The 25570-nt window shown below is 47.6% G+C and overlaps 1 protein-coding gene across 2 annotated transcripts in view; it reads right to left on the bottom strand.

Moving 5' to 3' along the window:
* Positions 1–20515: 20515 nt before the first annotated feature.
* Positions 20516–25570, bottom strand: part of mib1 (E3 ubiquitin-protein ligase mind bomb 1) — a 559645-nt gene continuing 554590 nt past the window's right edge. For both annotated transcript variants that reach the window (XM_072284616.1, XM_072284617.1), the window contains one exon: positions 20516–24849. In XM_072284616.1, coding sequence (XP_072140717.1) covers positions 24709–24849 — 141 coding nt within the window. In that variant the 3' untranslated portion in view covers positions 20516–24708. The remainder of the gene's footprint in view (positions 24850–25570) is intronic.

Below are 25570 nucleotides of genomic sequence, written 5' to 3'. Positions count from 1 at the left end.
CGACGTCCGCTCGAACCGGTTCCGCGGGAAGCCGAAGCCCCCGTGCATCGGTTGCTCGAGCGGCATCCTACGGCTGAACGACGTGTCGGATCCGGCCTTCGACGACTGGAGGAACACTCTCCAGCGCGTCACGCTGTGCAACGTCCAGCGGCTCGGCCCTCTCCACTCTTTCGCGAGCGTGCTCAAAGTCTGCGAACTGCGTCTGTGCGGGGTCGACGCCCTAGCTCCCGCCCTCGGCGGCTGCCACGACCTGCTGCGAAGGATCCTGGACAACAACCCTTACCTCCGCTCTCTCGTGATCCAGCACGACGACCTTTTGCTGGAGGACGACTTCCTGTGGTCCTCGCTGGTCGCGGCACGCCAGCTGCGTTACCTCTGCCTGCTCTCCAGGGTCGCATCGCGAAGAGCGGTAGTCATGCGTCTCGGCGGCGAACTGCTTTCATTTCTGCCCTCCCTCGTCTCCGTGCACGTTCACTACGCGGAGGTAGACGGCACCGTCGTCGTCGTCCCCAATCGACACACCACGCTGGTTCGCCGTGCGAGAAGCTGGTTCGAGAATGACGTTGAAGACACGGAGCCGGTCGTGCTCGAAGAAGACAAGTGCGTGCTGTGCTGCACTTCAACGTTCGTGGGACTGGCAAGGCCGCGGAATCGCGACTGGTGCAGGCTGTAGGCCTGTGGTGTTGCCATCGCACACGCGGGTGCATTTTAGAAGGGGTACTGTTCTTAACCGATTTTATCCCGACAACTAACTTTAGGCAAATCATCTTGCACTATGGTTTCACACCATCTGTACACATTTCCATCGACCATAACTTCCTGTAGCGCACGCTGAACAGTTTCCATTCCTCACTTTGGTCATTTTCATCATAAGCGGCGAATTTTATGTTCTTTTACAACCGTATCCATGGCATGCGTCGGTTCAAACCAATTGAGCCTGGCGTTTATCGACACCACAATAGCATTGTTTTTACGAATTTTAATAAACCGTTTCCCGTTGTGCTTTTTGCGAGCTTTCATGCCTGTGGTTCCCGGATCACTTCGTTCGCGGATTCCGAACGCTCTTCACAGCCGGACGGCTGGGACATAATGCAGGTACACGACAGAGCTAATGATAACTCTCAATGAGTATACGTGTACACATTACGCGATATGCATATGGTGATTAGTTGCATATCACGGGCCCTGAGGCGCCCTTGAAAATCTGTCCACGATTGTAATTAACTATATTGCAGAACGGGGGGCGTGGGGAGTGTATACACACGCTTGCTCGAGCGCTGTCAGTTTGCGCGGTGAAGTCTGCACAACGATAGACCGGAATTTGCCACGAAATCGAACAAGCCACAATTTCGAGTCTCAATTCGCCTTGAACGCGCATCTCGTTCTACCTCTTCCGGCGTTCCGCGCTGACAGCCTGACATGTGCTGATAATAATGGCGTGCCATTATTCCGACTTCATTCACTTATGTTGCGATGCGCGCAGGACACCTCTAGCTACACGCCTTCAATAGATGTACAGTCGCGGACAGAATAAAATGGACCACGGGATCTCCGAAAACGTTCAATTCCCGAGCAGCATGTAGCAGCAACCAGTAAAACTGCCCACGACAACGTTGTTAGCATATTCTAGTCGAGGTCCAAAATGCAAATACCAGATTGCGTTGTGCAGTTGCGGAGATATTCAGCTTTTTCTTAGATTTAATGGTTCATAATATTCTGTCCGCGACTGTACGTTGCATTTCCTTTTGTTCGAAGGCACAAAATTTTATTCGTCCCAGTTGCACGAAACACCGCAATTGACAAAATCTGTAGCATATACGTACACGTTGGCAGGTGCTTGGAAACAGCGTCTGGCGTCAAGACGCGGCCAAGTAATCGTGAACTGCATAAAGCACTGTTTCTGGTCTTGCACGTGAAGCGTTTTTCCAAATGGTCGATTTTACGGAAAGTACTAATTGTACTAACTATACGGTAAACGTGTAGAAATTACATATGCGTTATACTTGATTTTTCTTTTTCCGTTCGGTGGCTGCAGATTCAAGGCGTATCCAAAAGAACTTGCACGGCACCAACGGTCACGGGCAATATGGGCGGTGATCTGGCCCATAGTTTCGCAATTCCACGGCGCCAGTGTCTACGGGAGCTGGATTAGCCAACATGGAAATTGTGGGAAGTACAGGGTTTTGCCTACACTTCGTTCTTCTGTCTTCAAACGGCTTCGTGACTTCGTGAACCCGTCATTTTTAACAAGGTACTACATAACAAATGATTAAACAAGCATTATTAAAATTGTGCGACGGCAGGATGTCTCTGAATGTCGAACATAGGACCTCTAGCACAGAAGCCCGATATAAACCATCGCATATGTACACGCCACGTACGCAGGCATCGGCAAAAGGTAAAAAAAAAAAAAAGACTCCCTTTCGAATTTATCGCGGGCAAGCCAGCGTCTTGAGACACGTACTCCGCGTTCCGATTTGGCAGCCACCTCGACAAGCTGAACCGTTGCAGTTTATAGCGATTGCGCGTATTCGCTGCGTCTTGTGCATTTCTAAAAGTATCTAGATTGCTCCGAAATTCGCGACAGCGCAGGCACGTAGAGCGCAATAAACAAAGCCACAAGAACGTCCGAATCCGCAAGCACGAAGATCATACAAATCCATGTATACTCCGCATCTTTTCCACGGCGGCTGAACAATTGGAGCAGCGTCAGAGTTCCCATTGCAGGAAACTCTATGGACTGGATGACCTCGTGGCGGACTAATATACTTCGAATATAAAAAGAAACGTTAAAGTTAGCTGAAAGTGTAGCCCACCCTTTGGCGGGCGGCGCCATGTGCACTTCTCAAAGACCAAATTGACTACCTTAAACAGGCAGGCTCCCATAGACTTCATGGCGGTTCCCGATTAACACGTTGCCCACACTTTTGTCTAGAGCACTGAGTCGGCGCACTGGGACGCAAAGGAATATTCGATGTATAGCCCACGAGTTCGGTCTCGAAATCTGCGTGTTCGCCACCGTTGCGTGCCAAGTGGACCCCCCCCCTCCCCTCTCTTGCTAAGTCCTCGGAAAAGAGGGTCTCTATTTTTCGTTACCCATAACCGCACAAAGCCAGGGGAAGCAAAGGGCAAAGTTAACTGCTCTTCCTAAGTAGAAGCTAAATGGGGCAAGAACTCATCTACGATGACCATCCACGTGTGCGAGTAGCCGAAACGCGTCATGTTTGACGCGTATATACGGGCTAGCTGCAGCCGCGGGCTCCCGTCCCGCGCTTTCCTCTGAACATGTCGCGCCTTCTGGCGGCGCCGCCATGAAGTGCGCGCCCACACCCAGTGGCAGATATACAGAGCGACCCGATGTGGCGTCGAAGCGGTTCCTTGCAAAGAGCGGCACACACCCACGAGCACGGCCCAAATTTCGAAGCGGGGCTTTCTTTGCCTGTTGCTTCGAATTTCCCGCTGCTGCTGTATAGCTGCTGTCTCGCGAAACAGGCGCTCAGGAATACGAGGGCCTGTTACCAAGTAATTTCGTCGTCGTCGTACCATTGCCATCCCTGTTGACTATGGTGCAAACAAGCAAACAGTGACCGCATGTATATATATGCGGTCACTGTTTGCTTGTTTGCATATATAGCCAGCAGGGATGCCAATGGTACGAGGACGACGGAGTGATGACGGCATTCAGCACTATCTATCTATCTATCTATCTATCTATCTATCTATCTATCTATCTATCTATCTATCTATCTATATATATATATATATATATATATATATATATATATATATATATATATATATATATATATATCATCATCATCATCATCATCATCATCATCAGCCTAGTTACGCCCACTGCAGGGCAAAGGCCTCTCCCATACTTCTCCAACTACCCCGGTCATGTACTAATTGTGGCCATGTTGTCCCTGCAAACGTCTTAATGTCATCCGCCCACCTAACTTTCTGCCGCCCCCTGCTACGCTTCCCTTCCCTTGGAATCCAGTCCGTAACTCTTAGTGACCATCGGTTATCTTCCCTCCTCATTACATGTCCGGCCCATGCCCATTTCTTTTTCTTGATTTCAACTAAGATGTCGTTTACCCGCGTTTGTTGCCTCACCCAATGTGCTCTTTTCTTATCCCTTAACGTTACACCCATCATTCTTCTTTCCATAGCTCGTTGCGTCGTCCTCAATTTCAGCGGAACCCTTTTCGTAAGCCTCCAGGTTTCTGCCCCATATGTGAGTACTGGTAACACACAGCTGTTGTACACTTTCCTTTTGAGGGATAGTGGCAACCTGCTGTTCATGATTTGAGAATGCCTGCCAAACGCACCCCAACCCATTCTTATTCTTCTGGTTATTTCAGTCTCATGATCCGGATCCGTGGTAACTACCTGCCCTAAGTAGATGTATTCCCTTACCACTTCCAGTGCTTCGCTACCTATCGTAAACTGCTGTTCTCTTCCGAGACTGTTAAACAATACTTTAGTTTTCTGTAGATTAATTTTCAGACCCACCCGTCTGCTTTGCCTCTCCAGGTCAGTGAGCATGCATTGCAATTGGTCTCCTGAGTTACTAAGCAAGGCAATATCATCAGCGAATCGCAAGTTGCTAAGGTATTCTCCATCAACTTTTATCCCCAATTCTTCCCACTCCAGGCCTCTGAATACCTCCTGTAAACATGCTGTGAATAGCATTGGAGATATCGTATCTCCCTGTCTGACGCCTTTCTTTATAGGGATTTTGTTGCTTTCTTTGTGGAGGACTACGGTGGCTGTGGAACCGGTATAGATATCTTCCAGTATCTTTACATATGGCTCATCTACACCCTGATTCCGTAATGCCTCCATGACTGCTGAGGTTTCGACTGAATCAAACGCTTTCTCGTAATCAATGAAAGCTATATATAAGGGTTGGTTATATTCTGCACATTTCTCTATCACTTGATTGATAGTGTGAATATGGTCTATATATATATATATATATATATATATATATATATATATATATACTTCCTATCTCGATGGTGCAAGGCCGACTGAAAAACCGCTGGTGTTTGACGGAGCGCAGTGAAAACATTGGTAAGGTTTAGGTTGACGATTACACTGCAACTTTTACCAGAGTCCTTCAATGAAAAGCATTGAAGGGCTCTGCCACGGCCTAGTATACGCACGCAGCTGCTCACCAGAAACTGTTGTTCTTAATTTTATTTCTTTGCAGACAACGCTCTTGCCGACAACGGAAGCTATAGAACGCGGTCCCGGGCTCCGTCCGGCCGAGCCTCTGGAGTGGACGTCTCAGGGTGCGCCCACTTGGCTTCGCTTTCGCAGCCAAACTCGCTGCGCGTCGGGCCGTAGCCAGGAATTATTTTCGGGAGAGCTTTTCCGCGAACAATGACAGCCAATTTAGAAAGATTTTTATTCCCTTGTGCTGTTTTTACAGCGAAGCTGTATATGGCTAGCTGATCCGTCCGTCAGTCCATGCGCATGCGCGTAAAAAAAAAAAATTATCGGAGGTCGCTTTGAATGTCATCTTATCGACCATACGTTAGGATGCATGACTCTAATGACCATAGAGAAAGCGTGGGATAGCGGCGCTCCTTCGCTCCCCATTGGAGGGTCGAGGGAAAGAGAGAGGGATATAAGGAAGGCAGGGATGTTAACCAGTCAAAAGTCTGGTTGCCTACGCTACGCTGAGGGAAGGGAGAAGGGGAATAGAGAGATGGGAGAGGGTATAGAGACGTGCACAGACAATCATAGAGTCAAAGCAGCTCGTGCATACCAGACGTTTTCAGAAAGCACAAATGTGCCCCTTGACTGCCATCTGAGCCGATGATCGGTGGGGACGGTGCTCTAGTACTGCCTGTTCACTCAGAGGATTGGAGGGTCCAAATGCATGATAAAAAGCAATAGTGTACCCACCAATCGTCGACTTTAGCGTCGACCTAGCGCGCCCCGACGGCAAGTGGATTGTATCCTTCCAGTTGGAAGGGTTTGGAATTGAATGCTACACCGACGTCGCTGTGGCGACCACGCGTCACCGGTCGTGTAGTGATTCATACTTTGTCAAGAACGTGTCTAGCCTAACAGTACATCCGATCGTGGTGTACCACAGCGACCGCAAAGCTATGGTCACTGTGGTAACGAATGAGACAAAATAAAGACGATGAAAACCACGAAGGTATGCGTATGTGTATATTCAATCAATATAGCAGTTCTACAGCGATCAATATAGCCAATATAGTTGTCAATATAGTCCTCACAATACATCCCCGCTGGTTTTCCTTCTTCACAGAGTGGAAGGGCACTAAATGTTTTTTTTTTCCTAATTTATTTATACATACGCCTGACTAGGGTCCTGTACATTGCTCAGTAGGGGTGAGTAATCAAAGGAATTTCTATTAACGTTTAAATCCATAACAACAATCGCACATATGTACCGAAAGAAGGATCAGCGTTGAGTTAAACACTTGAAGTAGCAAGAAATGCAAAAAAATAAAAAGAAAATTATGGGTAAATCAAGCAGATCGCTGGCATATGGCAGTACAAGCATATAATGCATATACTAACCTGTAATAAATGAAATGTATCAGTTTTTCTGAGGAGTGTACCGCCGGTGCCCTTAATTTCGGGGGTGTCGGGAACTCCCAACCCTTCCCCAGGATATGGGCCTGCGGCCTGCAGTCTACACCCAAGCCGCCCACGTGACCATCATTCCTTAATCTATGGTCCCCACCATCGATCCCTGTTTGACTTCATTTGATAAAATCAAGGGTGTATAAGCGAATTAGTTGTATGCATCGGACGTGTTATACAGCAGATCAAACTTCATAAAAAGACAGAAAAAAAAGAAAAGGAAGATAAAAGCACTACGCGTCTGAAGACATTTTAATTCCCCAGGTGCGGGCCGCGCATGCGCTGTCGATACCGTGAGAAGAGGCGCGAAGGCGTCTCGACTGTCCGCATGTACATCTGCTATCGCAATATTACTCATCAGCTATAGATAAAGCGAGTTATCGGCATTCTGTGCGCAGACGCACTACACTGCCAAAATGTTGGGCTCCCAATTGATGGAATAGCTAACTGCACGTGTGTGACTGACCTATCCACGTGTTTTTTTTTCCTCCTTTTTTTATATCGATAAGCACCAGGAAACACATTATAAAAGGGCGGTGTTGCGCTCTGCGCCCAGAGTGTCACGTGGTACCGTCCCCGGCCCATCATCCTATGATTGCACCGCCATGAACGAAGCGTCTTGTCGACCCGTACCACTAGTTTCTTCAAGTAGCGAAACTCGTCGAACGCCTTCAAACGAACCCGACTACGGTCTCCTCCCGCTTAGACCATGGCTCGTCATCCTCGACTACCTCGACGCGGAGTCGAGACTCGCCGTCGCCGAACTGGGCCCCCACTTCGAGAGGCTCGTCCACGGGGAACACTGCATGAGGACGGTCATCTGCGGCGCCAACGCCGACTCGGCGTCGTTGCGGTCGCTGCTCGAGGGCGGCCGCTCGCGGCACGTACGGGCGCTGCAGCTGACCAACTGCGTCGTGGCCGCTCCCGACTCGCTCCTGGCGTGCGTCAACCTCTGCGCAGGTTTGACCGAACTGCGCTGCGTGGGCTGTCCGCTCGACGCGGACCTGCTCCTGAAGGTCGTCACCAGGTGGCTACCTTCGCTCCAGCGACTCGACTGGTCGCTATGCGACCGCAATTCGCAGCGAGCGCTTCCTGCACGGCAGTATGCAGACGACAGCGAGCTAGCGCTTCTGCCGCCTGCCAACTCGCTCGAACGCGTCTACGTCGAAGTCGAGGCACCGACGAGCCACTGGTTCTTGGCTCGCTTCGTGGGTCTGTGCCCCAACCTGAGGCGGCTTCACGTGCACGAGCTGCGCGCAGAACATGGCGCCGCTTTCGAGCTCGTCCACCGCCTCGCCCCCTGCGTCGCCGTTTTCACGCACTCTACGAACGAGAACGTCGTGCTCGATGACCTCGACTTCTCGAGCGAGGACGAATCCTTTACCGCGAACAGACGACCCCGCTTGCACTACGCCCTCTGCGGAAACGTGACGTATGTCCGCGGCTCACACCCCCTTCGACCGACCAACTGCGTCTCCTTGGAAGATTCGGTGCTGGGCCGCTGCGTTTCCGAGTTTAACCTACTAAGCCATCTTGTACTGACCGTTCGCAGAACCGCCGAAGCTCCGCTGATGCTCCAACAGGCCGCGGAGAAAGTGCCGTGGACGGGCCTGAGGGCCCTGACGGTAGTCTTAGCTTCCAAGCCTGACGACATCTCCGCGGAATCCTTCGGCGGCGATCTTCAAAGCCGGTCGTCTTGGCACAGACGGCCCTTCCTGGCTCGCGCTCTTGGTGTCTTTCTGGGCGCCTGCCGCACCCTCGCCGAGCTGAACCTAAGCGCATTCCACTTCTGCGAGGAACGGATGGTCTTCACGGACATCGCCTCGGGCCTCTGGCAGCTTCGAGCCCTCTCCGTGGCGCCGTGCGCCCTCATGTCGACCCAAGTGGCGCCCCTGCAAAACTTTGCGGAGCTCTGCACCAGGCTCGAAGAACTGGACGTGCGCTCGAGCCGGGTCGATGCGGCCTTCGGACCGCCGTGCTCGAGTTGCTCGTCCGGCTACCTGCGACTGAGAGACTTGTCGGGTCCGGCCTTCCACAGCTGGAGGAACAGTCTCCAACGGCTAACCCTGTACAACGTCCGGCGCATCCAGCCGCTCCGCTCGTTCACGTGCGGATTCCACGTCGCCGAGCTGCGGCTGTGCGGCATCGACGCCCTGCCAGGTGGCGACGGCTCCTACCAGCTGCTCGGACAGATCGTCTGCGACAGCCCGTACCTCCGCTCTTTGGTGATCGAGCACAACGCGCTTCCCGTGTTCACGGACTCCCTACGGCTCAAACTCGGACTGGCCAGAGAAAGCCAGCTGCGTTACCTCTGCCTGCTCTCCAAGATCGGAGCGCGAAGTCGGGTGATTATGCGTTTCGCCGGTGACTTGCTGCGAGATCTACCGTCCCTCGTTTCTCTGCACGTTCACTACGCGGTGGCAGACGACATTGTCGTCGGCGTCAAGCGGCAGATCACGTGGGTTCGCCGAGCGCGCGGCTGGTTCGAGAATAACGTCGAAGATGGGAAGCTGACCGTGCTCGAAGAAGACACGTGCGTGCTGTGCTGCACTTCAACGTTCGTGGGACTGGCAAGGCCCCGGAATCGGGACTGGTGCAGGCTGTAGGCCCAGCGTTCCTCCGTCACGGATGAATGGCGTTGCACAGCTGCATTTTAGTGCGCGGAAATATTGTTCTTTTAAAGCTATTTTATCATTGCAAACAACTTTAACCAAACCATCTCGCATTTGTTTCATCATGTCCGTACACTGTTTTCATTTATCCCTTTCGTCATCACTCTTAAATATCATAAACATGACACGTTGTACGCGTCCGTACAAACGAACTGCATCTATGACGCTTTCAGCACAATAAGACCATCGTCGTTTTTATGAATTTTTAATAAAGTATTTGCCGTACGGCTCTATTGTCTGCTACAGATCCTTTCACGTCAAGACTCTGAACCGTCGTGTGTTCTCCAGTTTCGCCACTTTGGTGATACCACGCCTATTCCTGATATGTAAAAAAAAAAAAAAAAAAAAAGCTGCAACTGCTGTTTTACTTCTGTGACACTGTAAAACGAACTAAAGAAAGGTGTTTCACCCAAAAGGTGACGCATTGATTCCGATAGCAAATAGTCAATTTATGAACTGTATAAACTTCTGAACAAAGGCATCCTAACTAAATTAACAAGGATGTTGTCACGCACACAAGCAAACGTGAACACATGTATCTCCTTCGATGACTGCGGAAACTCGCTGTCAAAACGCTGGAGTGAAGAATCGCGGCAGCAGCAGCGAGCGAATTGACCTTCGTACTGCGTCTCGCATCAATGCGAACGAAGCCGCAAAAACAGCACGCGACGGACTCTGTCCCCCGTCACAGATGGCTTTCAAGATGCAAGAGCCCGGGCGTAGGGATAGTCGATTAATTTGTTTATCCGATTAAAGCTTAATCAATCATCATTTTCGCATTCAATCGTTTAATCGTTTTCGATGCAGGATTTTTCATCTATTATTCTGCTGACCTAACTCTGTCCCCTATTTTAATGGTTCAAAAGTGGAACCAAGCTAGACATACAAGTGCATAAAGTTTGATGCATAATATTATTTTAATTCTTTAGACAAGATGGACTTCGCACTAGTGGCCTTCGAAGATAGAAACAATATATTGTAGTGGCTTAGGTGGCGTTAGGGCAAGGAATCCACCAAGCTCGTCGACGAATACGTCCAGTAATAGGAATAAAGGAAAAAAGTTATTCCTGGCTTAGTTACTCGGCTCCAGTTACGGAAGCCCACTCCATACAGGAGCAAGTAAAACGTCCGGGTTCACATCAGGACCCTCGGCCTCACTGCCGAAAAGTCTCCGCTTTTAACACCGTCGTCCTCCCTAGGCGAGTATTCTAGGGAATCTGACTGTATCGAAGCAAATCACAATCGTCAAATCCGTTGCGACACCACGTTCATGCTATCCCAACGCTCTGCAGTAACACCGCCTCCTCAGCCCGATAGTATGGAATATGTGGCAGGATACCAACCCGCGAATCCAGGGTTGCCGTCGTTCTTCGATAGCATTTGATGTTGGCTCTTTTCATCGTTAGTTGAGGGCGCCAGGTAGTGGCAGTGGCCCTTAGTGGACCCGTCAACAGCCGGTGTCCACGCTGCATGCGTTGACGTCTAGATAGGCGCCAATGGATGGGTGGTGTTGCCTCGTGGCAAACGTCTAATGGCATTGGCCGCGTCGACAGAGAGAGATAGACCTTTAATGAAAGGCAGAGATTTTAGCCGGCGTATAGACATCGCTGACGTGCTGCTCTGCGTGGGAAAGGTAATTGGGAAGAGAAAGAGAAGGAGAGAGGCGTGAGAAAAAGAGGAATAAGTTAAAAAAAAATTGGGCAGCGATTTTTTTGACTCACGGGCAACGGCGTGCAATGGTAGAGCCCTTTAGTGTATGCACCGTCCTACAAGGTGACAGAATTCGCTGCGTGAAATTTGCATGAGGGTGACAGAGTAGAAATAAAGTTTGTCGAGTGTACTAATGTTTTTTAAGTATGTAAATAAAAAGTTCATCGCATAACTCTGTCGCGTGAGGCAGGCTAAAGGGCCTAAGACATAGTCAAATGACAAAGGTCTCTGTGTATGTGAGCGCATGCAATGTTCATAGAACGCACACTCGTCGGCATACGCTCGACACTCAAACAGGATATGATCCACGGTTTCAGTTGAGCCACACTTGTTGCACTGTGGACTTGTCACTTGAGCGAAGCGGTACCGTAAGCCGTTTCTATAGGCGGCGTTCAGGCGAAGACGATGATATATAGAGTTTCCAAATGGCGAGGAATGGTGGATGGGAATCTGGATCCGAGATTTGGGTCGATTGAATAAAGGAAAGGGTAATGTTGGGTCGGCAAGCTCCAGAGCCGATCATTTTCTTCAGAAGCATATTTCTTAGCTAGTTGGAAAGCATCAGATCTAGTGAAATAAGTCCGCTTACAATTTTGGAGTTGAAGACCTTTGCGTGCCGCTTCATCTGCTTTTTCGTTGGCCAGAATACTACAATGAGCCGGTATCCACTGAGACGTGATACCGCCTGTGGTCTGATGCAATGACAAAGTGCTGCAAGAACGCAATGTCGAATGAAACAGGCTGGTGATTTTTTTTAGCAGACTGGCACAGTGGTTCTAGTGCTCGTTTAGAATCAGTGAAAATCTCCCATTGGTCAGGTGCTTGGTGATGTATATAGAGGACAGCTTCTTTGATGCCGTGAGGCTCTGCTGTCGTTGAGGGTGTCCTCCGCTACAGCTGATACGAAAGCGTTTGTCTTGTTGAGGGCACATAAAGGCCACAGGAGGCTCCCGAGTGGCTGAGGCATCAGTGTAGATGTCAGTGTGTCGAGTATATTTCTCGGCTAAGTATAGAGGACAGTGGTCTGCAGCAGCGCGGCCTGTGGAATGCCACTTTTTGTCCCATTTATAGACCGGGTACAAACTGGTCTATATCTAGAGGCGAAAGTGTCCAGGGAGGAAAGGTTGGAGGCAGTAATTTATGTGGCTGAATAATCGGAGTAACGTGCAGGATTTGCACAGCTTGGTCAAAGTCAGACTTACTGTGTGTTACGTGGACGTGATGCATGAATGCTTCTTCCCTTCGAGCGCATGCCGAAGATACCGTGTTGAGACGTAACAGTATGTTATAAAATGTCATTTATAGAGTAGCACTGAACGAGATAAATGACACTAGTGGATCCCTGTACAGTGCAGTTAAAAAGGAATAAGAAAACTGGCAAAAGTGAAAGCTGAAGTCCAACTAAAATATGCATCAAATTGCAATACGCACTGGGGAAAAGAAGATTGCTGGTTTAGGATTTTCAGTCACACGCTTTTTTCTACAGAGCGAAGCAATGTCAATTGGATGGGATGTTTGAGTGAAACCGACACCTTCTTTCAGTGGCCACACCACCAGCATGCGAGAACAAACGCTCGGAAGCTATAGATTGCTGAAGTCGACATGAATTGAAAAATTAAATTATGTGGTTTTACGTGCGAAAACCGATTTATGAGGCAAGCCGTAGCGGAGGACTCCGGAATAATTTGGACCACCTCAGGGGATCTTTAGCGTGCACCTAAATCTAAGTAACATGGTGTTTTCGCATTCCGCCCCGTCGAAATGCGGCCGCCGTGGCCAGGATTCGATCCTACGACATCGTGCTCAGCAGCCCAACAAGCACAGCCACTAAGCAACCACGGGGGGCTCGACACGAACTCGTCAAATTGCTACGTCAAACACAGATAAAACTCGACCAAACGAAACCCAAGTTTACGAAGTTCCCGATCTAACGAATACATTCACATTCCCCGGCAGTTGCGTTTCGGCAGGAACCCAGATTAACTAAACAAACTTGGCCGAACTCGATTTAATGAAGTTTTTCCTGAAATGAGTAAAAAAGCGGTGATTTCCTTGCAATTTTGACACAGACGGGTTCTTCTTGAAACGTGCGCTCTAGAGCTATCGCTGTTTCATGGTTTATGATTTTATGGTTTATGCGACAGGTGGCTGAATTAGCGGCGAATACATGCCGCAGTAGCCTTTGCGTGTCGCTACTTCAAAATATTAGATTTCGAAGGGCCGAAAAATTCCTTTCTCGATTTTACAAACTTCTCGATTTAACAAAATAATTCAAGCGTGGTCATCACTTCGTTAAATCGAGTTTCAACTGTACGTTGTTACGATCAGCCTGCGGGGGCTGGCGATCTTCGGAGAAGCGACCTCCGAATCCGTTTCAGTCCGCTGCACGACTCGCTTTGTAAGGACATCAATGCGCTGCCTCAACAGCCCAACGGCGCCGGCATGTCTAGTGACGGTCGCCGAACCGAGTATTGTTAGTTGATTCGCCGTCGCCTTCACGGTTTGCTTGGAGCAAGAGAACTCCTGGAAAAGGGTGTCTTGCGGTGCGATCTCGCGGGCCCCAGAAGCCGTCACAGTCAATGGACAGACGCGGCTGTTACTGACTGCGGGGTCAGCTCTGGGATCAAGGGCGCCTGCTCGGGTCAAGACCCCTGTCCGCAGGAATCCTCTCACCTAGGTGTGTTCAGTGAAACCAAAGTGCGGAAATGAGTGTGTGAACCCTCCCCCTCAAATGCGGGTCGACCACGATGACTTTGGGCGCTCCCATTGGCTGAAACTTGAACGGCCATTTTCCTTCACATAGGGATCTAGGGAGGACAGAGCAGCCGTTTTACGGCTGCCCAGTGTGCATTTTCTTTCAGTCATGCTAGACTGACGAACTGTAACGTTCTCCATCCTTCATGTAGATATTGTAAATAAATCTCACATTCCTCGTTCTTGATGAGAACGAGTCCTTCCCTTCAGTAAGGCTGGGCATGCGAGCGCATTTCAAGCCTCTGGCTTCGGGTGGTGTGGTGGCGTGTGCGGTGTACGGGAAGAGATGGGAAGCGCTCCGCTCGGCATCACTCGGGAAAAGAGTAGACATCGCTCTACCACAGCCGCACAGTCACTGCTCGTGCTCCGCCATATTGTAGTACGACTTCAATATTCGCGCTAGCAACTCCCGTCAAACTGTCGAAATCGATTAATTGAAGGCGTCCAATCGATTAAATGAAAGGTGGACGTCGACGAAGATTAACTGTTTTGCGGGATACTGTTAATCGATTAATCATTCATCGATATTACCAACCCTACCCGGACGGGCGCGCCCGGAGTAGAACGCACCGTCTTTCCCTACCATCCTCCCGGAGCCTTGCGCGCGAAAGACGGGGCGCTTGCTCCCCACTTTCCTCTCTTGCGTGCGGGCGATTGAGCCGCGATCGTCGGCTCATCCTCGCACGCTTACACTCGCACATACAGCACGCGGTGCGCGGCGACGATTTTGGACTTTATACGGAACTTCACGACGACGGCAAGAATGGGCCTGGAGTGTCCACATTATTGCTATGTCAGTAAAATTGAATAATTTAGCAGCTATCGCTTAGTAGTGGTTTTCCGCGCACTGTTTTCTACACAAACTGCTGTTCCCTTCCTTGAAAACTCTTTTTTTTTCCGCTAGTGCTCCAGCCGTGCGCTGCCAAGGCATGGGCACTGACATGGTGGACGCCGTAGCAGACGACGCGGTTGTCGCCACCTTGCATGTCAGGAGGACATCGAGGTGACTTCCTTCTTCGTATTCGTCCGAGTTTCGTGCGCCTGTCGCTTTAGCGGCTGCAGACCAATGGGCAATGAATTACACGTTGTTACTGGGAATTCCTTCCATTTTAAAGTATTCATATGCACGTCATACCAAAAGATTGGGCTATACTTCATACGTCTGGTGCCGTCCAGCCAGAGCACTCGCAGGACGTGCCCATGTGGCACTCTTCTTGCAGACGACGACCATGTACAGTGGCCGAGCGCCGAAGAGGCGCTGCGAAGATGCAAACCTTCACGCAACGTGAGTCCCGGAGACACGGTCCAACCACTGAAGACAAACAACCTAGTGGAAACACTTCATCCGTACGACATATCCCTGTTATGTCCCAATGACCACGCACCATTTCAAATACGAATGGGACGTCCGCCGGACGCGCAGTTACGGATATCCTACCACGGACGTACCCAGCTAGGTTATCCCATATATGGACCTCTTTCAGCATACACGTGAATGTTTGTCCTCCAATTAGTGAGTTTCCGCAAACAAAATTATGTTTTCTAGAACGTTTGCAATTACAACCCAAAGCTATCATGTCTGCACCTCGTGTGTGCGTCGAACTTTACGAATTTTCTTACGCAATTTACCTTGAAAACGTCACTTAGTTCAGTAACCCACTTGCGCTTGACAGAAGGCCCAGAAGAACAAGGAGTGTTCTGCGCTTCCGCACACGTGCTTGCGCGCGTAATATGTGCACACAATGCAGCTGTTGAAGAGGCGTGGGCGTATTACCCGTTGTATCTCCAACACAGCGTGTGCTGCGACCGCAAATAATTGACGTTATTTCAGACACTGTGCAAAATGCCCTGGCATATGTGTCCGTAAAATGTATGCAGCGTGTTCCCACAATGTCCCTCGCAGACGTGCACGGGATGTACGCAGGACAAAGGAAGTGCGGACAAGCAGCGGTCATGCGAGGGTCGCCCGCAGGACGTATCGATGCATCCCTAGGATATTCACGTCCTGACAGTGGATGTCATAGGATATCCATAGGACTTCATTGTTTTCCCTGGGAACTAGATACCACTTCGTCCTTACGGACTCTGCGTCAGTCGTTATGATCCCGTTTGAACAGAAGTCCAAGCGGGGCTTACAAGGGAGAATGGCGCGCCATGCATCCTCCGACTGGTACCTAGGCAACGCACATTAGATGCTAGAGTTCCCAGAAAAGAAGTCCTCAGATATCGCAAAAGTCTCCAGCAAAAGTCCCTAAATGTCTCTCTTACGCACGAGCTGGTATGAGAAATTGCTACAGAATACATCTAACGATGACTGTCGACATTAATGTGTTTATCATTGAATCAATATAGCGACACAATGTACTGCCACCATCGGAACGAGTTATGTACGAGGCGTGTACTGGAGCGGTATTCCTTCGTCGCGCTTCCCCAAGAACACTCGGCGCCATCTAACGCCGCCACGGGGAAGCCTGCGTGAAGCCTCCGAAATGCATGGCGCACCAATGCGTGCGTACGCTGAGAAATGTGTTGTGCAACAACCTAAAGCCCCTTAAACTTCGTATAGTAACGACGCTCTCCTCCGCCTTCACTCCTCGTTTCTCCTCTCTTTCACGCTCCCTCCTCGACCGTGGCGCCGCCTACACTGCTCGAGCGTAGCAGCGGCGCCAACATGCGTTCCTCGCCACTCCGTAGACCATGGAGGAAGGAAACTGAGGAGAGGCCCTACCCCCTCCGCGCGCTAGAAAAGTGTGGAGGAAATGACGTAGAAGGTGCGCCTTTGTTTTGCTGTAGTGGTCCCACCTTTCGGGCCACAATGGCGGCTTTGTTATTGTTCTGTGCGCTCACACGTGTTGCTCCGTAGGTTTCGTACCGTGGCAAAGGCGCCGTGCGGGCAGGTTTGCGTTGGCCTCCGTGTTTTGTTGCGCTGCGTTATCTGGACCGTGCTCTACCGGATGTTGCTATGGCCAGGTGGGACAGGAGGAACTAAAGTTCGTGAAATGAACGCGCATGCAACGCTGTACGCAATGTACCACGCCACGGCAATGGCAACGGACGAAGGAATATCTGCGGAAAATTTTGCCCTTTTTGGCGGAATCATGCTAACGTGCTAACGATTGTTTAGTATTGGTGCGGAGCGCACGGGTAGGTTGCGCGCAGCGCGGCGTGGTTTCGCGAGAAATGTAAACAAGAGAGATGAGCTGGCCCGATAGGCGGAGCAACGCCATGAGCAACGCAAACTTCCGGCTTCACTTTCGCTTCACAAAGAGTGACGTCAGGGCCTCTCCCGAGTTTCCTTCCTCCGCGCCGTAGACGCTTCTCGAGCGAAAATGGCGCTGAAGCAAGGCGCGAGGGCCCACGTGATGCTATTAGGCCAATTGCGACGCGGCGGCGGCCTCGGCCAGAGCGCGCGAGGCGGCGGCATTCTTCAAAGCGTGGCACTACTTTACGAAGTTTAAGGCACTTTACAGCAACCGTGCTACTCTCTCGCGCTCCTTTCTGGACAAGCCGCGCCATCTAGCGGCACTGCCGAAAAGTTCACGTGCAACCTCCGATACGAGAAGCGTGGCGCACCAGTACCTCCGAACGATTAGGTTTGTTCCCTAACTTGCGACACACCCAGTGGCATATACTTAGCGATCCAAGACAGCGAGAGGTTTATTGAAGAGCTGAACATACCCTGTGCGTCCGTGGTGCAGCCTGCTAATGCGTCGGGTTGCTGACCTTCAGAAACCCTTGAGACCTAGCTGGGTCTGATTCTGCTCAGCATCGGAGAAACTTAAGAAATCCTTTTCGTTATTGTAGAGCGGCACACTCCCAGTGGCACATACGTAGTTACTAAAGCTGGCGTCAAAAACGTTCATTGAACCTACTGGCACATACGCAGCGACCCAAGTTGGCATCAAAGAGTTTCTTCGAACAGTGGTATCTACACAGGCCCGTAAATACCGTGACCCATGTGGGTGTGAGAGAGTCATTGAAGAGCAGCACGCATGTGCACACTGCCGCATACTCAATGACCCAAGTTGGTCCGATCTTTGGTTTCAAGCCGTTACCTCTGCACAGCAGCCCAACTTGCAATTTATTCGACCACTGACTACCCAGTGGTCCAGGTTGGCAGGAGAACGGTTAGATACAAACATACATACATAGCTCCTGGAAAATATGTGAAGTATCCTAAGAATGCTCATGCATTAAAAAGCTCTCGTTCCAGCACCCTAGGTCACACACATCTGCATTTGTGGTGACCCAGCATTCCACAAATGGCAGTGCGTTTATTGACAAGTTAAACTCCGTATTACAGTTTACGGAATACAGGAAAAATTGACAACAACTGTGCTGGAGGTGCCACCTTGCGAGATTGACGTCAACTAGAGTGCGCAGACCATGAACTCCGGGATCGAGTTGCGGTCGCCACACAATCTTGGAGGTTTATGCACAGATGTTTAATTGTAATGAGCAAGATCTGCCCATCTACTGGTACAAAGGTGTTGACAGCAACAAATTTGGATTCCTGTTTCTTTTTTTCCCTTCTACAGTAACAGTGAAGCAACACAAGATATTCCCAAGACATTGTGTCTAAAGACCATGTCAGAAGATGGTGCTACCATTGCTGCTGCAGCCATCACCTATTCTGTAAAATGAAATACATCTATATTTTACCATAACAAATTCACATTTAACACAGCAATACCTTCATCATGCCTGATCAACGTGTAAGCAAGCACAATGATCCCAGTGAGAACACTGTCCGCAGGACATCCGAATCATGTTGCAATGTCCACGCACCATTTCGAAAACAAATATACTACACAGATGTTCTAAGGATATCCCAGATATATATGTTTAATAAATCCTACTACAGTCATGCAAAGGATATCACAAATGAACTCTTTTCGGCATGCACGTGATTATCTCATCTTCCAAGAGACTCTGTCGTCGAGTTTCTTTGTATGTTCAAATTAAAATTCGAAGCTTTCATGTCTGCGGCTTGTACGTACATTGTACTTTGCAAATCTTTTGATGCAATCTGCTATGAAAACTTGAGTTATTTCAATCAGCCAGTTGAGTTGATGCAAGGCCTAGAAGAATGAAGAGTATACTGCACTTCCGTATGCGTAACATGTGCACATGCAATGTACGAGATCTTGATGCGTTGACAGTCGGCCAGCTGCATATCTCACACAACGTGTGCTATGAATGGAATAGATGTTATAACGAACAGTGTGCAAAAGGCCCTGTCATGCGTTAGTAAAATGTACACAGCATGTCCCTGGCGGACGTGCAAGGGATGTCAGCAGCACACGGAAAGTGTGGCCAAATGAATGTATGAGGAATGTTTGCAGGATGTGCTCGACAAACCCCTAGGATATCCATGTCCTGGCAGTGGATGTTCGTACAATATCCAGTGGAGGTCATTGGAGGTGTTGTCATTGGGATATTGGCAAGAAATGTACAAATTTTATATTTGCTTTGTAAATAAGTTTGTTATACCAAGGCTTGACTGAAGGTTCATGGACAGGCTAAGCCTGCCTATACAGTTTCAGACATAGTTCTTGCAGTGGAGCAGTCCAGCTCTCCCAGGTGTAACATCCTATTGCTACTTAGGTGCCCACATAACTTCCTCTCTTACTTGGTCTCTTCACATTAGCAAAATAATTAGCAATGCAAACTGCTCATTAGGTTACCTCCGGCACAATGTTTCATCTACTCCTGTATTTATTTATTTATTTCAAAGTACCTTACAGGCCCCAAGGGGAGCATTGAGTATGGGGGGCATCATTGAACAAATGACAAGAGAAAACAGATATCTGAGTGCTAAAAAATGCGAGAGCTAAAAATGTTTGTAATGATCACATGCAATTCACATCACCGTGAATTGCACTTTTCATTCCTTTCCCGATAACTCTTTGTATTGATTTAGCGTTCTTATTTTTTACGCTGTTTTGCAAGCATGTGATCATCTACTCCTGTATCTTTAAAACTCCTCCTTTACAAATCTTTAGTCTGAAGTAAACTCGAATATGCCTCTTCCATCTGGGACCCCAGCACTGCTATTTTAACCTCTGCCCACGAGCTTGTCCAAAATAACTCTGTCCGCTTTATTCTAAGAAACCACAGTCGTACTGCCAGTATTGCTTTAATGAAAGAGTCTCTCCAGCTTGCGTCACTCGCCTGTCGCCGCAAGTCTTCTCGCCTATGTCTCTTCCACAAAATATACTACAGTACCGCCCTGCACAATGACCTTATTCTTCCTACATCATAGATTTCCCCTCGTTTCGATCATGCACAAAAGGTGGGAATAATGTTGTCATGCAAATATGTTACCAATAATTTGTACCCCGCACGTCACAGGACTGGAACCACCTTCCGGGATCAGTCACATCCACTGCTCACTAGTCCCAGTTTCATAATGTTTTAACTAAACACAAGTGTATTGCAACGTAACTAACCAAGTATTTAATTATACTTGTTATCCGTCAATTGCTTGAATCTTTGTTGCTTCCCACTTTTATCTCATCTTTTTAGCTAACATTGTATTAACAGAACAAAACCTGTATCATATCTTCTTTCCCATATGTTCCACTCCCCTCTGTGATGCCTCTGGCCTTGAGGGTAATACCAATAAATAAATAAATAGAGAAGGGAAGGTCGGATGTTTGTATGAGTTGGAGTGTATGAAGAAGAGAGTGTTCAGGGCTATTCTGATAAGCATAACAACATACCCATTGAACAACAAGACATCGGTTTGCACCATTTTTTATTATGCTCTACAAACAAGGCAATATAAATAAGAGCTGAAAGTGCCGTTACAAGGCAGTGCAGTAATTTGGATCTTAAGAAAATTAAAAACAAGGCTGAACTGAGCTACTCTGGGCAAAACTAAATCAAGTAAACATGCAAAGGTTCTGAATAAGGATGAGGACATTTGCACTCCTGGTAAACAGGAGAAGCAAAATGCGAAAGCACAGCATGAAGGACATTATCAAAACATTGGCATTTAGTTCTTGCAAACTTTCCAGTGATAAACACACAGTCGCACTTGGATCAGCCGTGGCAGCCAGACCTGAAGAGCGCAGTCATCGAAGCCCCAAACTACTGTTAGTTAACCAAGCCTTCATTCATGTTACCAAGCACACTACAGTCAACCAGTCTTTCTCTCACGCTAGTAAGCACATCGTTGCTCTCCCACTCAGCGGACTGTAGATTAAGGCACAAAACAATGGTGGTACAATGGTGGTACACTCAACGGTCCATTGATGGTATGGTTAGTGCAAACATAATGAGAAAGGGAGCACTATGTTTTTTTCTTTAAAGTCAGTTGACAACTGTTTACTGTGCAGGACATGTTCACCTTCATCAATTAGTTACCGATAACTCTAATGTCCTCACCACTGTGAGTGAGCCTTCACTGGTTCAATATACTGCAAATGCACTTACGGCGTCTGTTTCATACAAAGGCGGGATTGCAAGATTCATGGCAGTAAGACAGCTAAAAAAAATGACAATTGCGAAGTGGCTATCTGGCTAGTACTCAAACTGGGCTAGACAATGTAAGTGGCTAGAAGGTGAGCTGCTTGATTTAGCAAACAACCACGGAGTTTCACACAAACACCACCTGAGTGCCATCTGGTGCTCAAAAAAAGGTCAAGCATCCTGGAAAACAGGGAGATACAGGCGATTTTTATTGGCCAGCGAAGTACCTGTGCCTACCTCATTAAGAGCCCTTTTGTTTGCTTCAACAATGTCGTGTATTAATGTTGTAGTGTTGCTTTACACCCATTGTGGTAAAGCTTTAAAACCAATAAAATTTCGGTGCACTAAGCAAATGACAGCTGTCCAAGGCACATGCAATTCTAAAGCTGGCTAATATTTTAACAGCAAGAGCCCACGTTACTAACACCAACTCTCTTCATTCGAAGCACTGTGAACAGAGAGATAGCAGTAGTGCTAAGTGGCTGGACTAAGTTACTGATTATTTTGACATAAAATTTTGCTATGATAGGTTTATTTAAAAAGCTATAGGCACACCTCAAGCCAGTTTTATTTTGAGTCCTGTATACAACTATACCTCACACCGGCCGAGCCACCACAGTGGTAAATTCGCTGATCATGGCAGGATTATTAACACAAGAGTGCCCTCTGGTGGCTTTTGTGTAAAACACTATGCATAAACTACAATACTATGCTCACAGGCTTGACACTAGAATACCACATTTTCTGGAATACAGCCTGCAGACAATACATGTTGGAAAGTTGAAATTTCACGTGTTGTAGACTACACATCGGCGTGGATTATAATTTAATACCTTTAGGACCACAGGCACGCTTGAAAAAAGCTAGGTACCACCGCCCCTGCAGCCTTTCACCGCGCTGAATTACATAACAAAATCGACTGTATAATAGCAAGACTGGTTATACTCATTGCAGACAATTAGAAAACAACAACTTATTTTTGGTCTATCACTATCTCTGCAGAGGTTGCAGTGGGGGCGGACTAAGGAATAACTTTCTATATTAAGCACAAAGTTGACCCTGCAGACTGTTACTAGGTGCAGATCACAGTTGGGAAAATAAGGTGAATATCTCCTTGTAAGTCCATCCACCAGTGAACTGATTAGCACTGGGTGAACAAGTGATGCCTCAGCCTCCTTTGTTCACTGTTGATCAATTCCAGTCCTTGTCATCCATCACCGCTTTCTCTTGGTTGGATCATTCATCTGTCTTCTAGACAATAATTTCAGACACCCTGTGGTATTAAATATTATGGCATTGAAGAAAGCAGAGCTGATTAATGTCTTACATAGACTGGCTTGGCTGGAGATTAAGTGCAACCATTTAGTGAAACGAAACTGCACAGAGAGCGAGCCATCAACAACTTTTGTGCAGACACAAGGGCACACAATATTTCATCACATTTAGCCCTGTGTTGAGTTGACATGCAATAAAAAGCTAAGCCCTATGTTAGGACAGCAGCTGTTGATGGAAGTAAATGCACATAAAAGTGCTAAGCCAACAGGTCACATAACATCCTGCAACTCACCCTTTCTGCCTGGTGACAAGGGCATACGTGTCAATACGGCAAAATACTGACAGTGCAGTCGTTAAGATTTCTTGTCATAACACACGCAAACAACAAACAATCAGTTGTATGATCAAGGAATATTTTTCAAGAGTTACAGCACTTAGTAGGACCAGCTATCACGACAGTATACCGCACTATATATAGCCTATTGTAGAACATTGTGACTTGACTGAAATAATACCACGCAGCTTCCCATTACATGGACATTCAATGATTCAATGACAATACACTATCACACCGGAGTTGTGATTACAACATGTTTCAAATACTCTCAAGCAAAAGTTATTGTAATGAGAACTGGCTCAAGGTTTTGCGGCGATGCGTAGTAGTTTAGTGGCAGTTATTGGCAGCCAATCCTCAAGGCCAGATGGTACATGCTCTTTGTCTGTGAGCCGAACCCGCTGGTAAAAACTATCAACAATAACTTACAGAGCACACAAGCAGTAAGGATACCAGCACATAAGTTTTCATTCCAACAAACAATTAACCATTCTGGATGCACAGCAGCTTATAACACAATGAGGAAGACCTAACACCACAGCCTACTAATTCCTGTGGTCATTTACGATATTTACTGTTTGCTAGAAAGAAAGAACTTTCACAGAGAACGTGAAGATTAAATGCAAGTGTTCACATTGGTATTCATCATGAACTTCTTTGCAGAGGGTAGGACAGTTCAATGCACTTCGAACAAAACTACTACAGTGACAATGGCGAGGCACACACTACAATGACAGCAACAGAATCGCAGGAATCCTGAGCACACTCAATCTGCCTTTGTTCTAACAAAGTTTCTAGCTGCTCCGTGAGCGCAGTATATGAATGAACTATGCAGAAAGCAATCATTATGACAATCTCGTTAATAAGTGCTGAAGCAAGGGTGAGTGGCAATTTGAAAAAAAAAAAAAAAACATTCATGGAGCCAGCACACATTCCCGACTTGCTCGATGTTTTGAACAAACAGTCAATTTGTGCGGTGGCCAAGTAATATTGCGGACTAGTCTAAAATTTATGTGGCTTTTGAAACTGCACGAGTAACGTTTTAAAAAGTATTTAAAAAAACAAACAAGAAGACACACATCATGACGAGAAAATAAAAGCTCTTGTGGGCATTTTATTTTAATGCTAAATAGTATCCAGTAAAGAAAGCTACACAGAAGTTCTTCAAAAGGAAATCTTTGCGAGTACACACAACTGAATATGGCATTGAACAGGAAGTATTAGGAAAATTTGACGGCAATTAAAAATGCAATAGAGCTTCATGAGCCCGCGAAGTTCTAGCGCAAGATGCGTAACTATTACAAACAAGAAATTTATTTCATCTGGTCTTTGTTTCTTGCCTGATTACTTTGATAGCAAAGATGACTTCTTATTTTTAAATGGAGTTTTCCGTAAATTCAGGGATGAAATCCTAGTTTTTCAGAGACTACATTCTATGGACTTTAATAAATGACATTTGGCAATAAACTGTCCTTGACAAATAGCTGAAAAGTGATAGTTCAATCAAATACAACAGGATGGGTGTGGCATAACTGAAGACTAAATGCAACAAAAGAGACACAGCTGACTATAAGGAAAGCGACACGCTTAAGCAAACTAGCGTGGCAAACGATAAAAGGAGTGAAATATTACGGAAATACGGGCATGCATATATGTTAGGCATATGAAAAAAAAAGGACAAATGGGGGGGGGAGAGCCACGGCATCAACGCAAGGGCTAAGTCTCAATGATGTCAAGGTGTTGTTTCCACCCGAAAAGGGTGCAACTAGCTACACGGTTGTGACTAAGAGGACCGCAGATCGTACCAGCGACTCGAGACCCGTGATCTACTGTGCCAGACACAACAAACAGTCAATAGAGCAGGATGCGCTTCTCGACTGCCTTGCGGCAGATGGGGCACTCAGACATACGGTCACCGCACATCTGGCAAGTCCCGTGACCGCACAGGAAGATCATGTTTTTGAGTCGATCCAGGCAGACTGGGCACATGGTCTGAAAAGGGGAAGAAAGGTAATTTGGGGGTTGTTATCCCTTTTCTAACTGACCTTGCTCAAAAGAAAGCGTCCCACTAGTTAAATTAAATTACGGGGTGTAAAGGGACATCAAAGAGAAACTAAGTCTGCTCGGAATGATAATGTATTCTATCGACACTGTTATTTTTGCGAATTCCACAGTAATAGGTGGTTACTAGAAGAGAAAATGAACGTAAAAGTTCAATTTTTGTGTTGAAACTCCAGCACTGTACAGTGCGGTGCAGTGTTACAGGGAGCACTCAAACATTAAGCTCTCACTTTGCTGGCACCCTAGCTGTAAGTGGTTATGGAAGCAATGACAATCCACCGCACAGGTATGCCGAAAGTAGTCGGAGCTACCAACCGCAAGTTATCTGCAAATCTAGGTGATTCTACTCTTGCGAGAGAGGAAAATACCGACTTACTCTGCATTCAAGTGTTTCCTTTAACAGTGGACCGCTCAGTACATAAGCGTGACATCACAGATCCCCAAAAAATGCTATTGTATTTGGGTCGTTCTGACTTGGCAAACGTTTTCAAAACTAGCAAGATCTTTGGCTCCTTTGGTATACAGTATAGTAGTTTAGTATACAGTGCAGTCCATCTTAATGGATAAACAGTTAACTAGGCCTGAGCAGATTCTGTCAAGATCGATGATGTCATGGCAACCTCATGCAGGAACTTGCAAGGTGGCGTCGGCA

This window comes from Dermacentor andersoni, chromosome 9, assembly GCF_023375885.2.
Source record: "Dermacentor andersoni chromosome 9, qqDerAnde1_hic_scaffold, whole genome shotgun sequence".
Classification (NCBI taxonomy): Eukaryota; Metazoa; Arthropoda; class Arachnida; order Ixodida; family Ixodidae; genus Dermacentor; species Dermacentor andersoni.
This window is presented reverse-complemented; position numbering and strand designations above follow the sequence as displayed.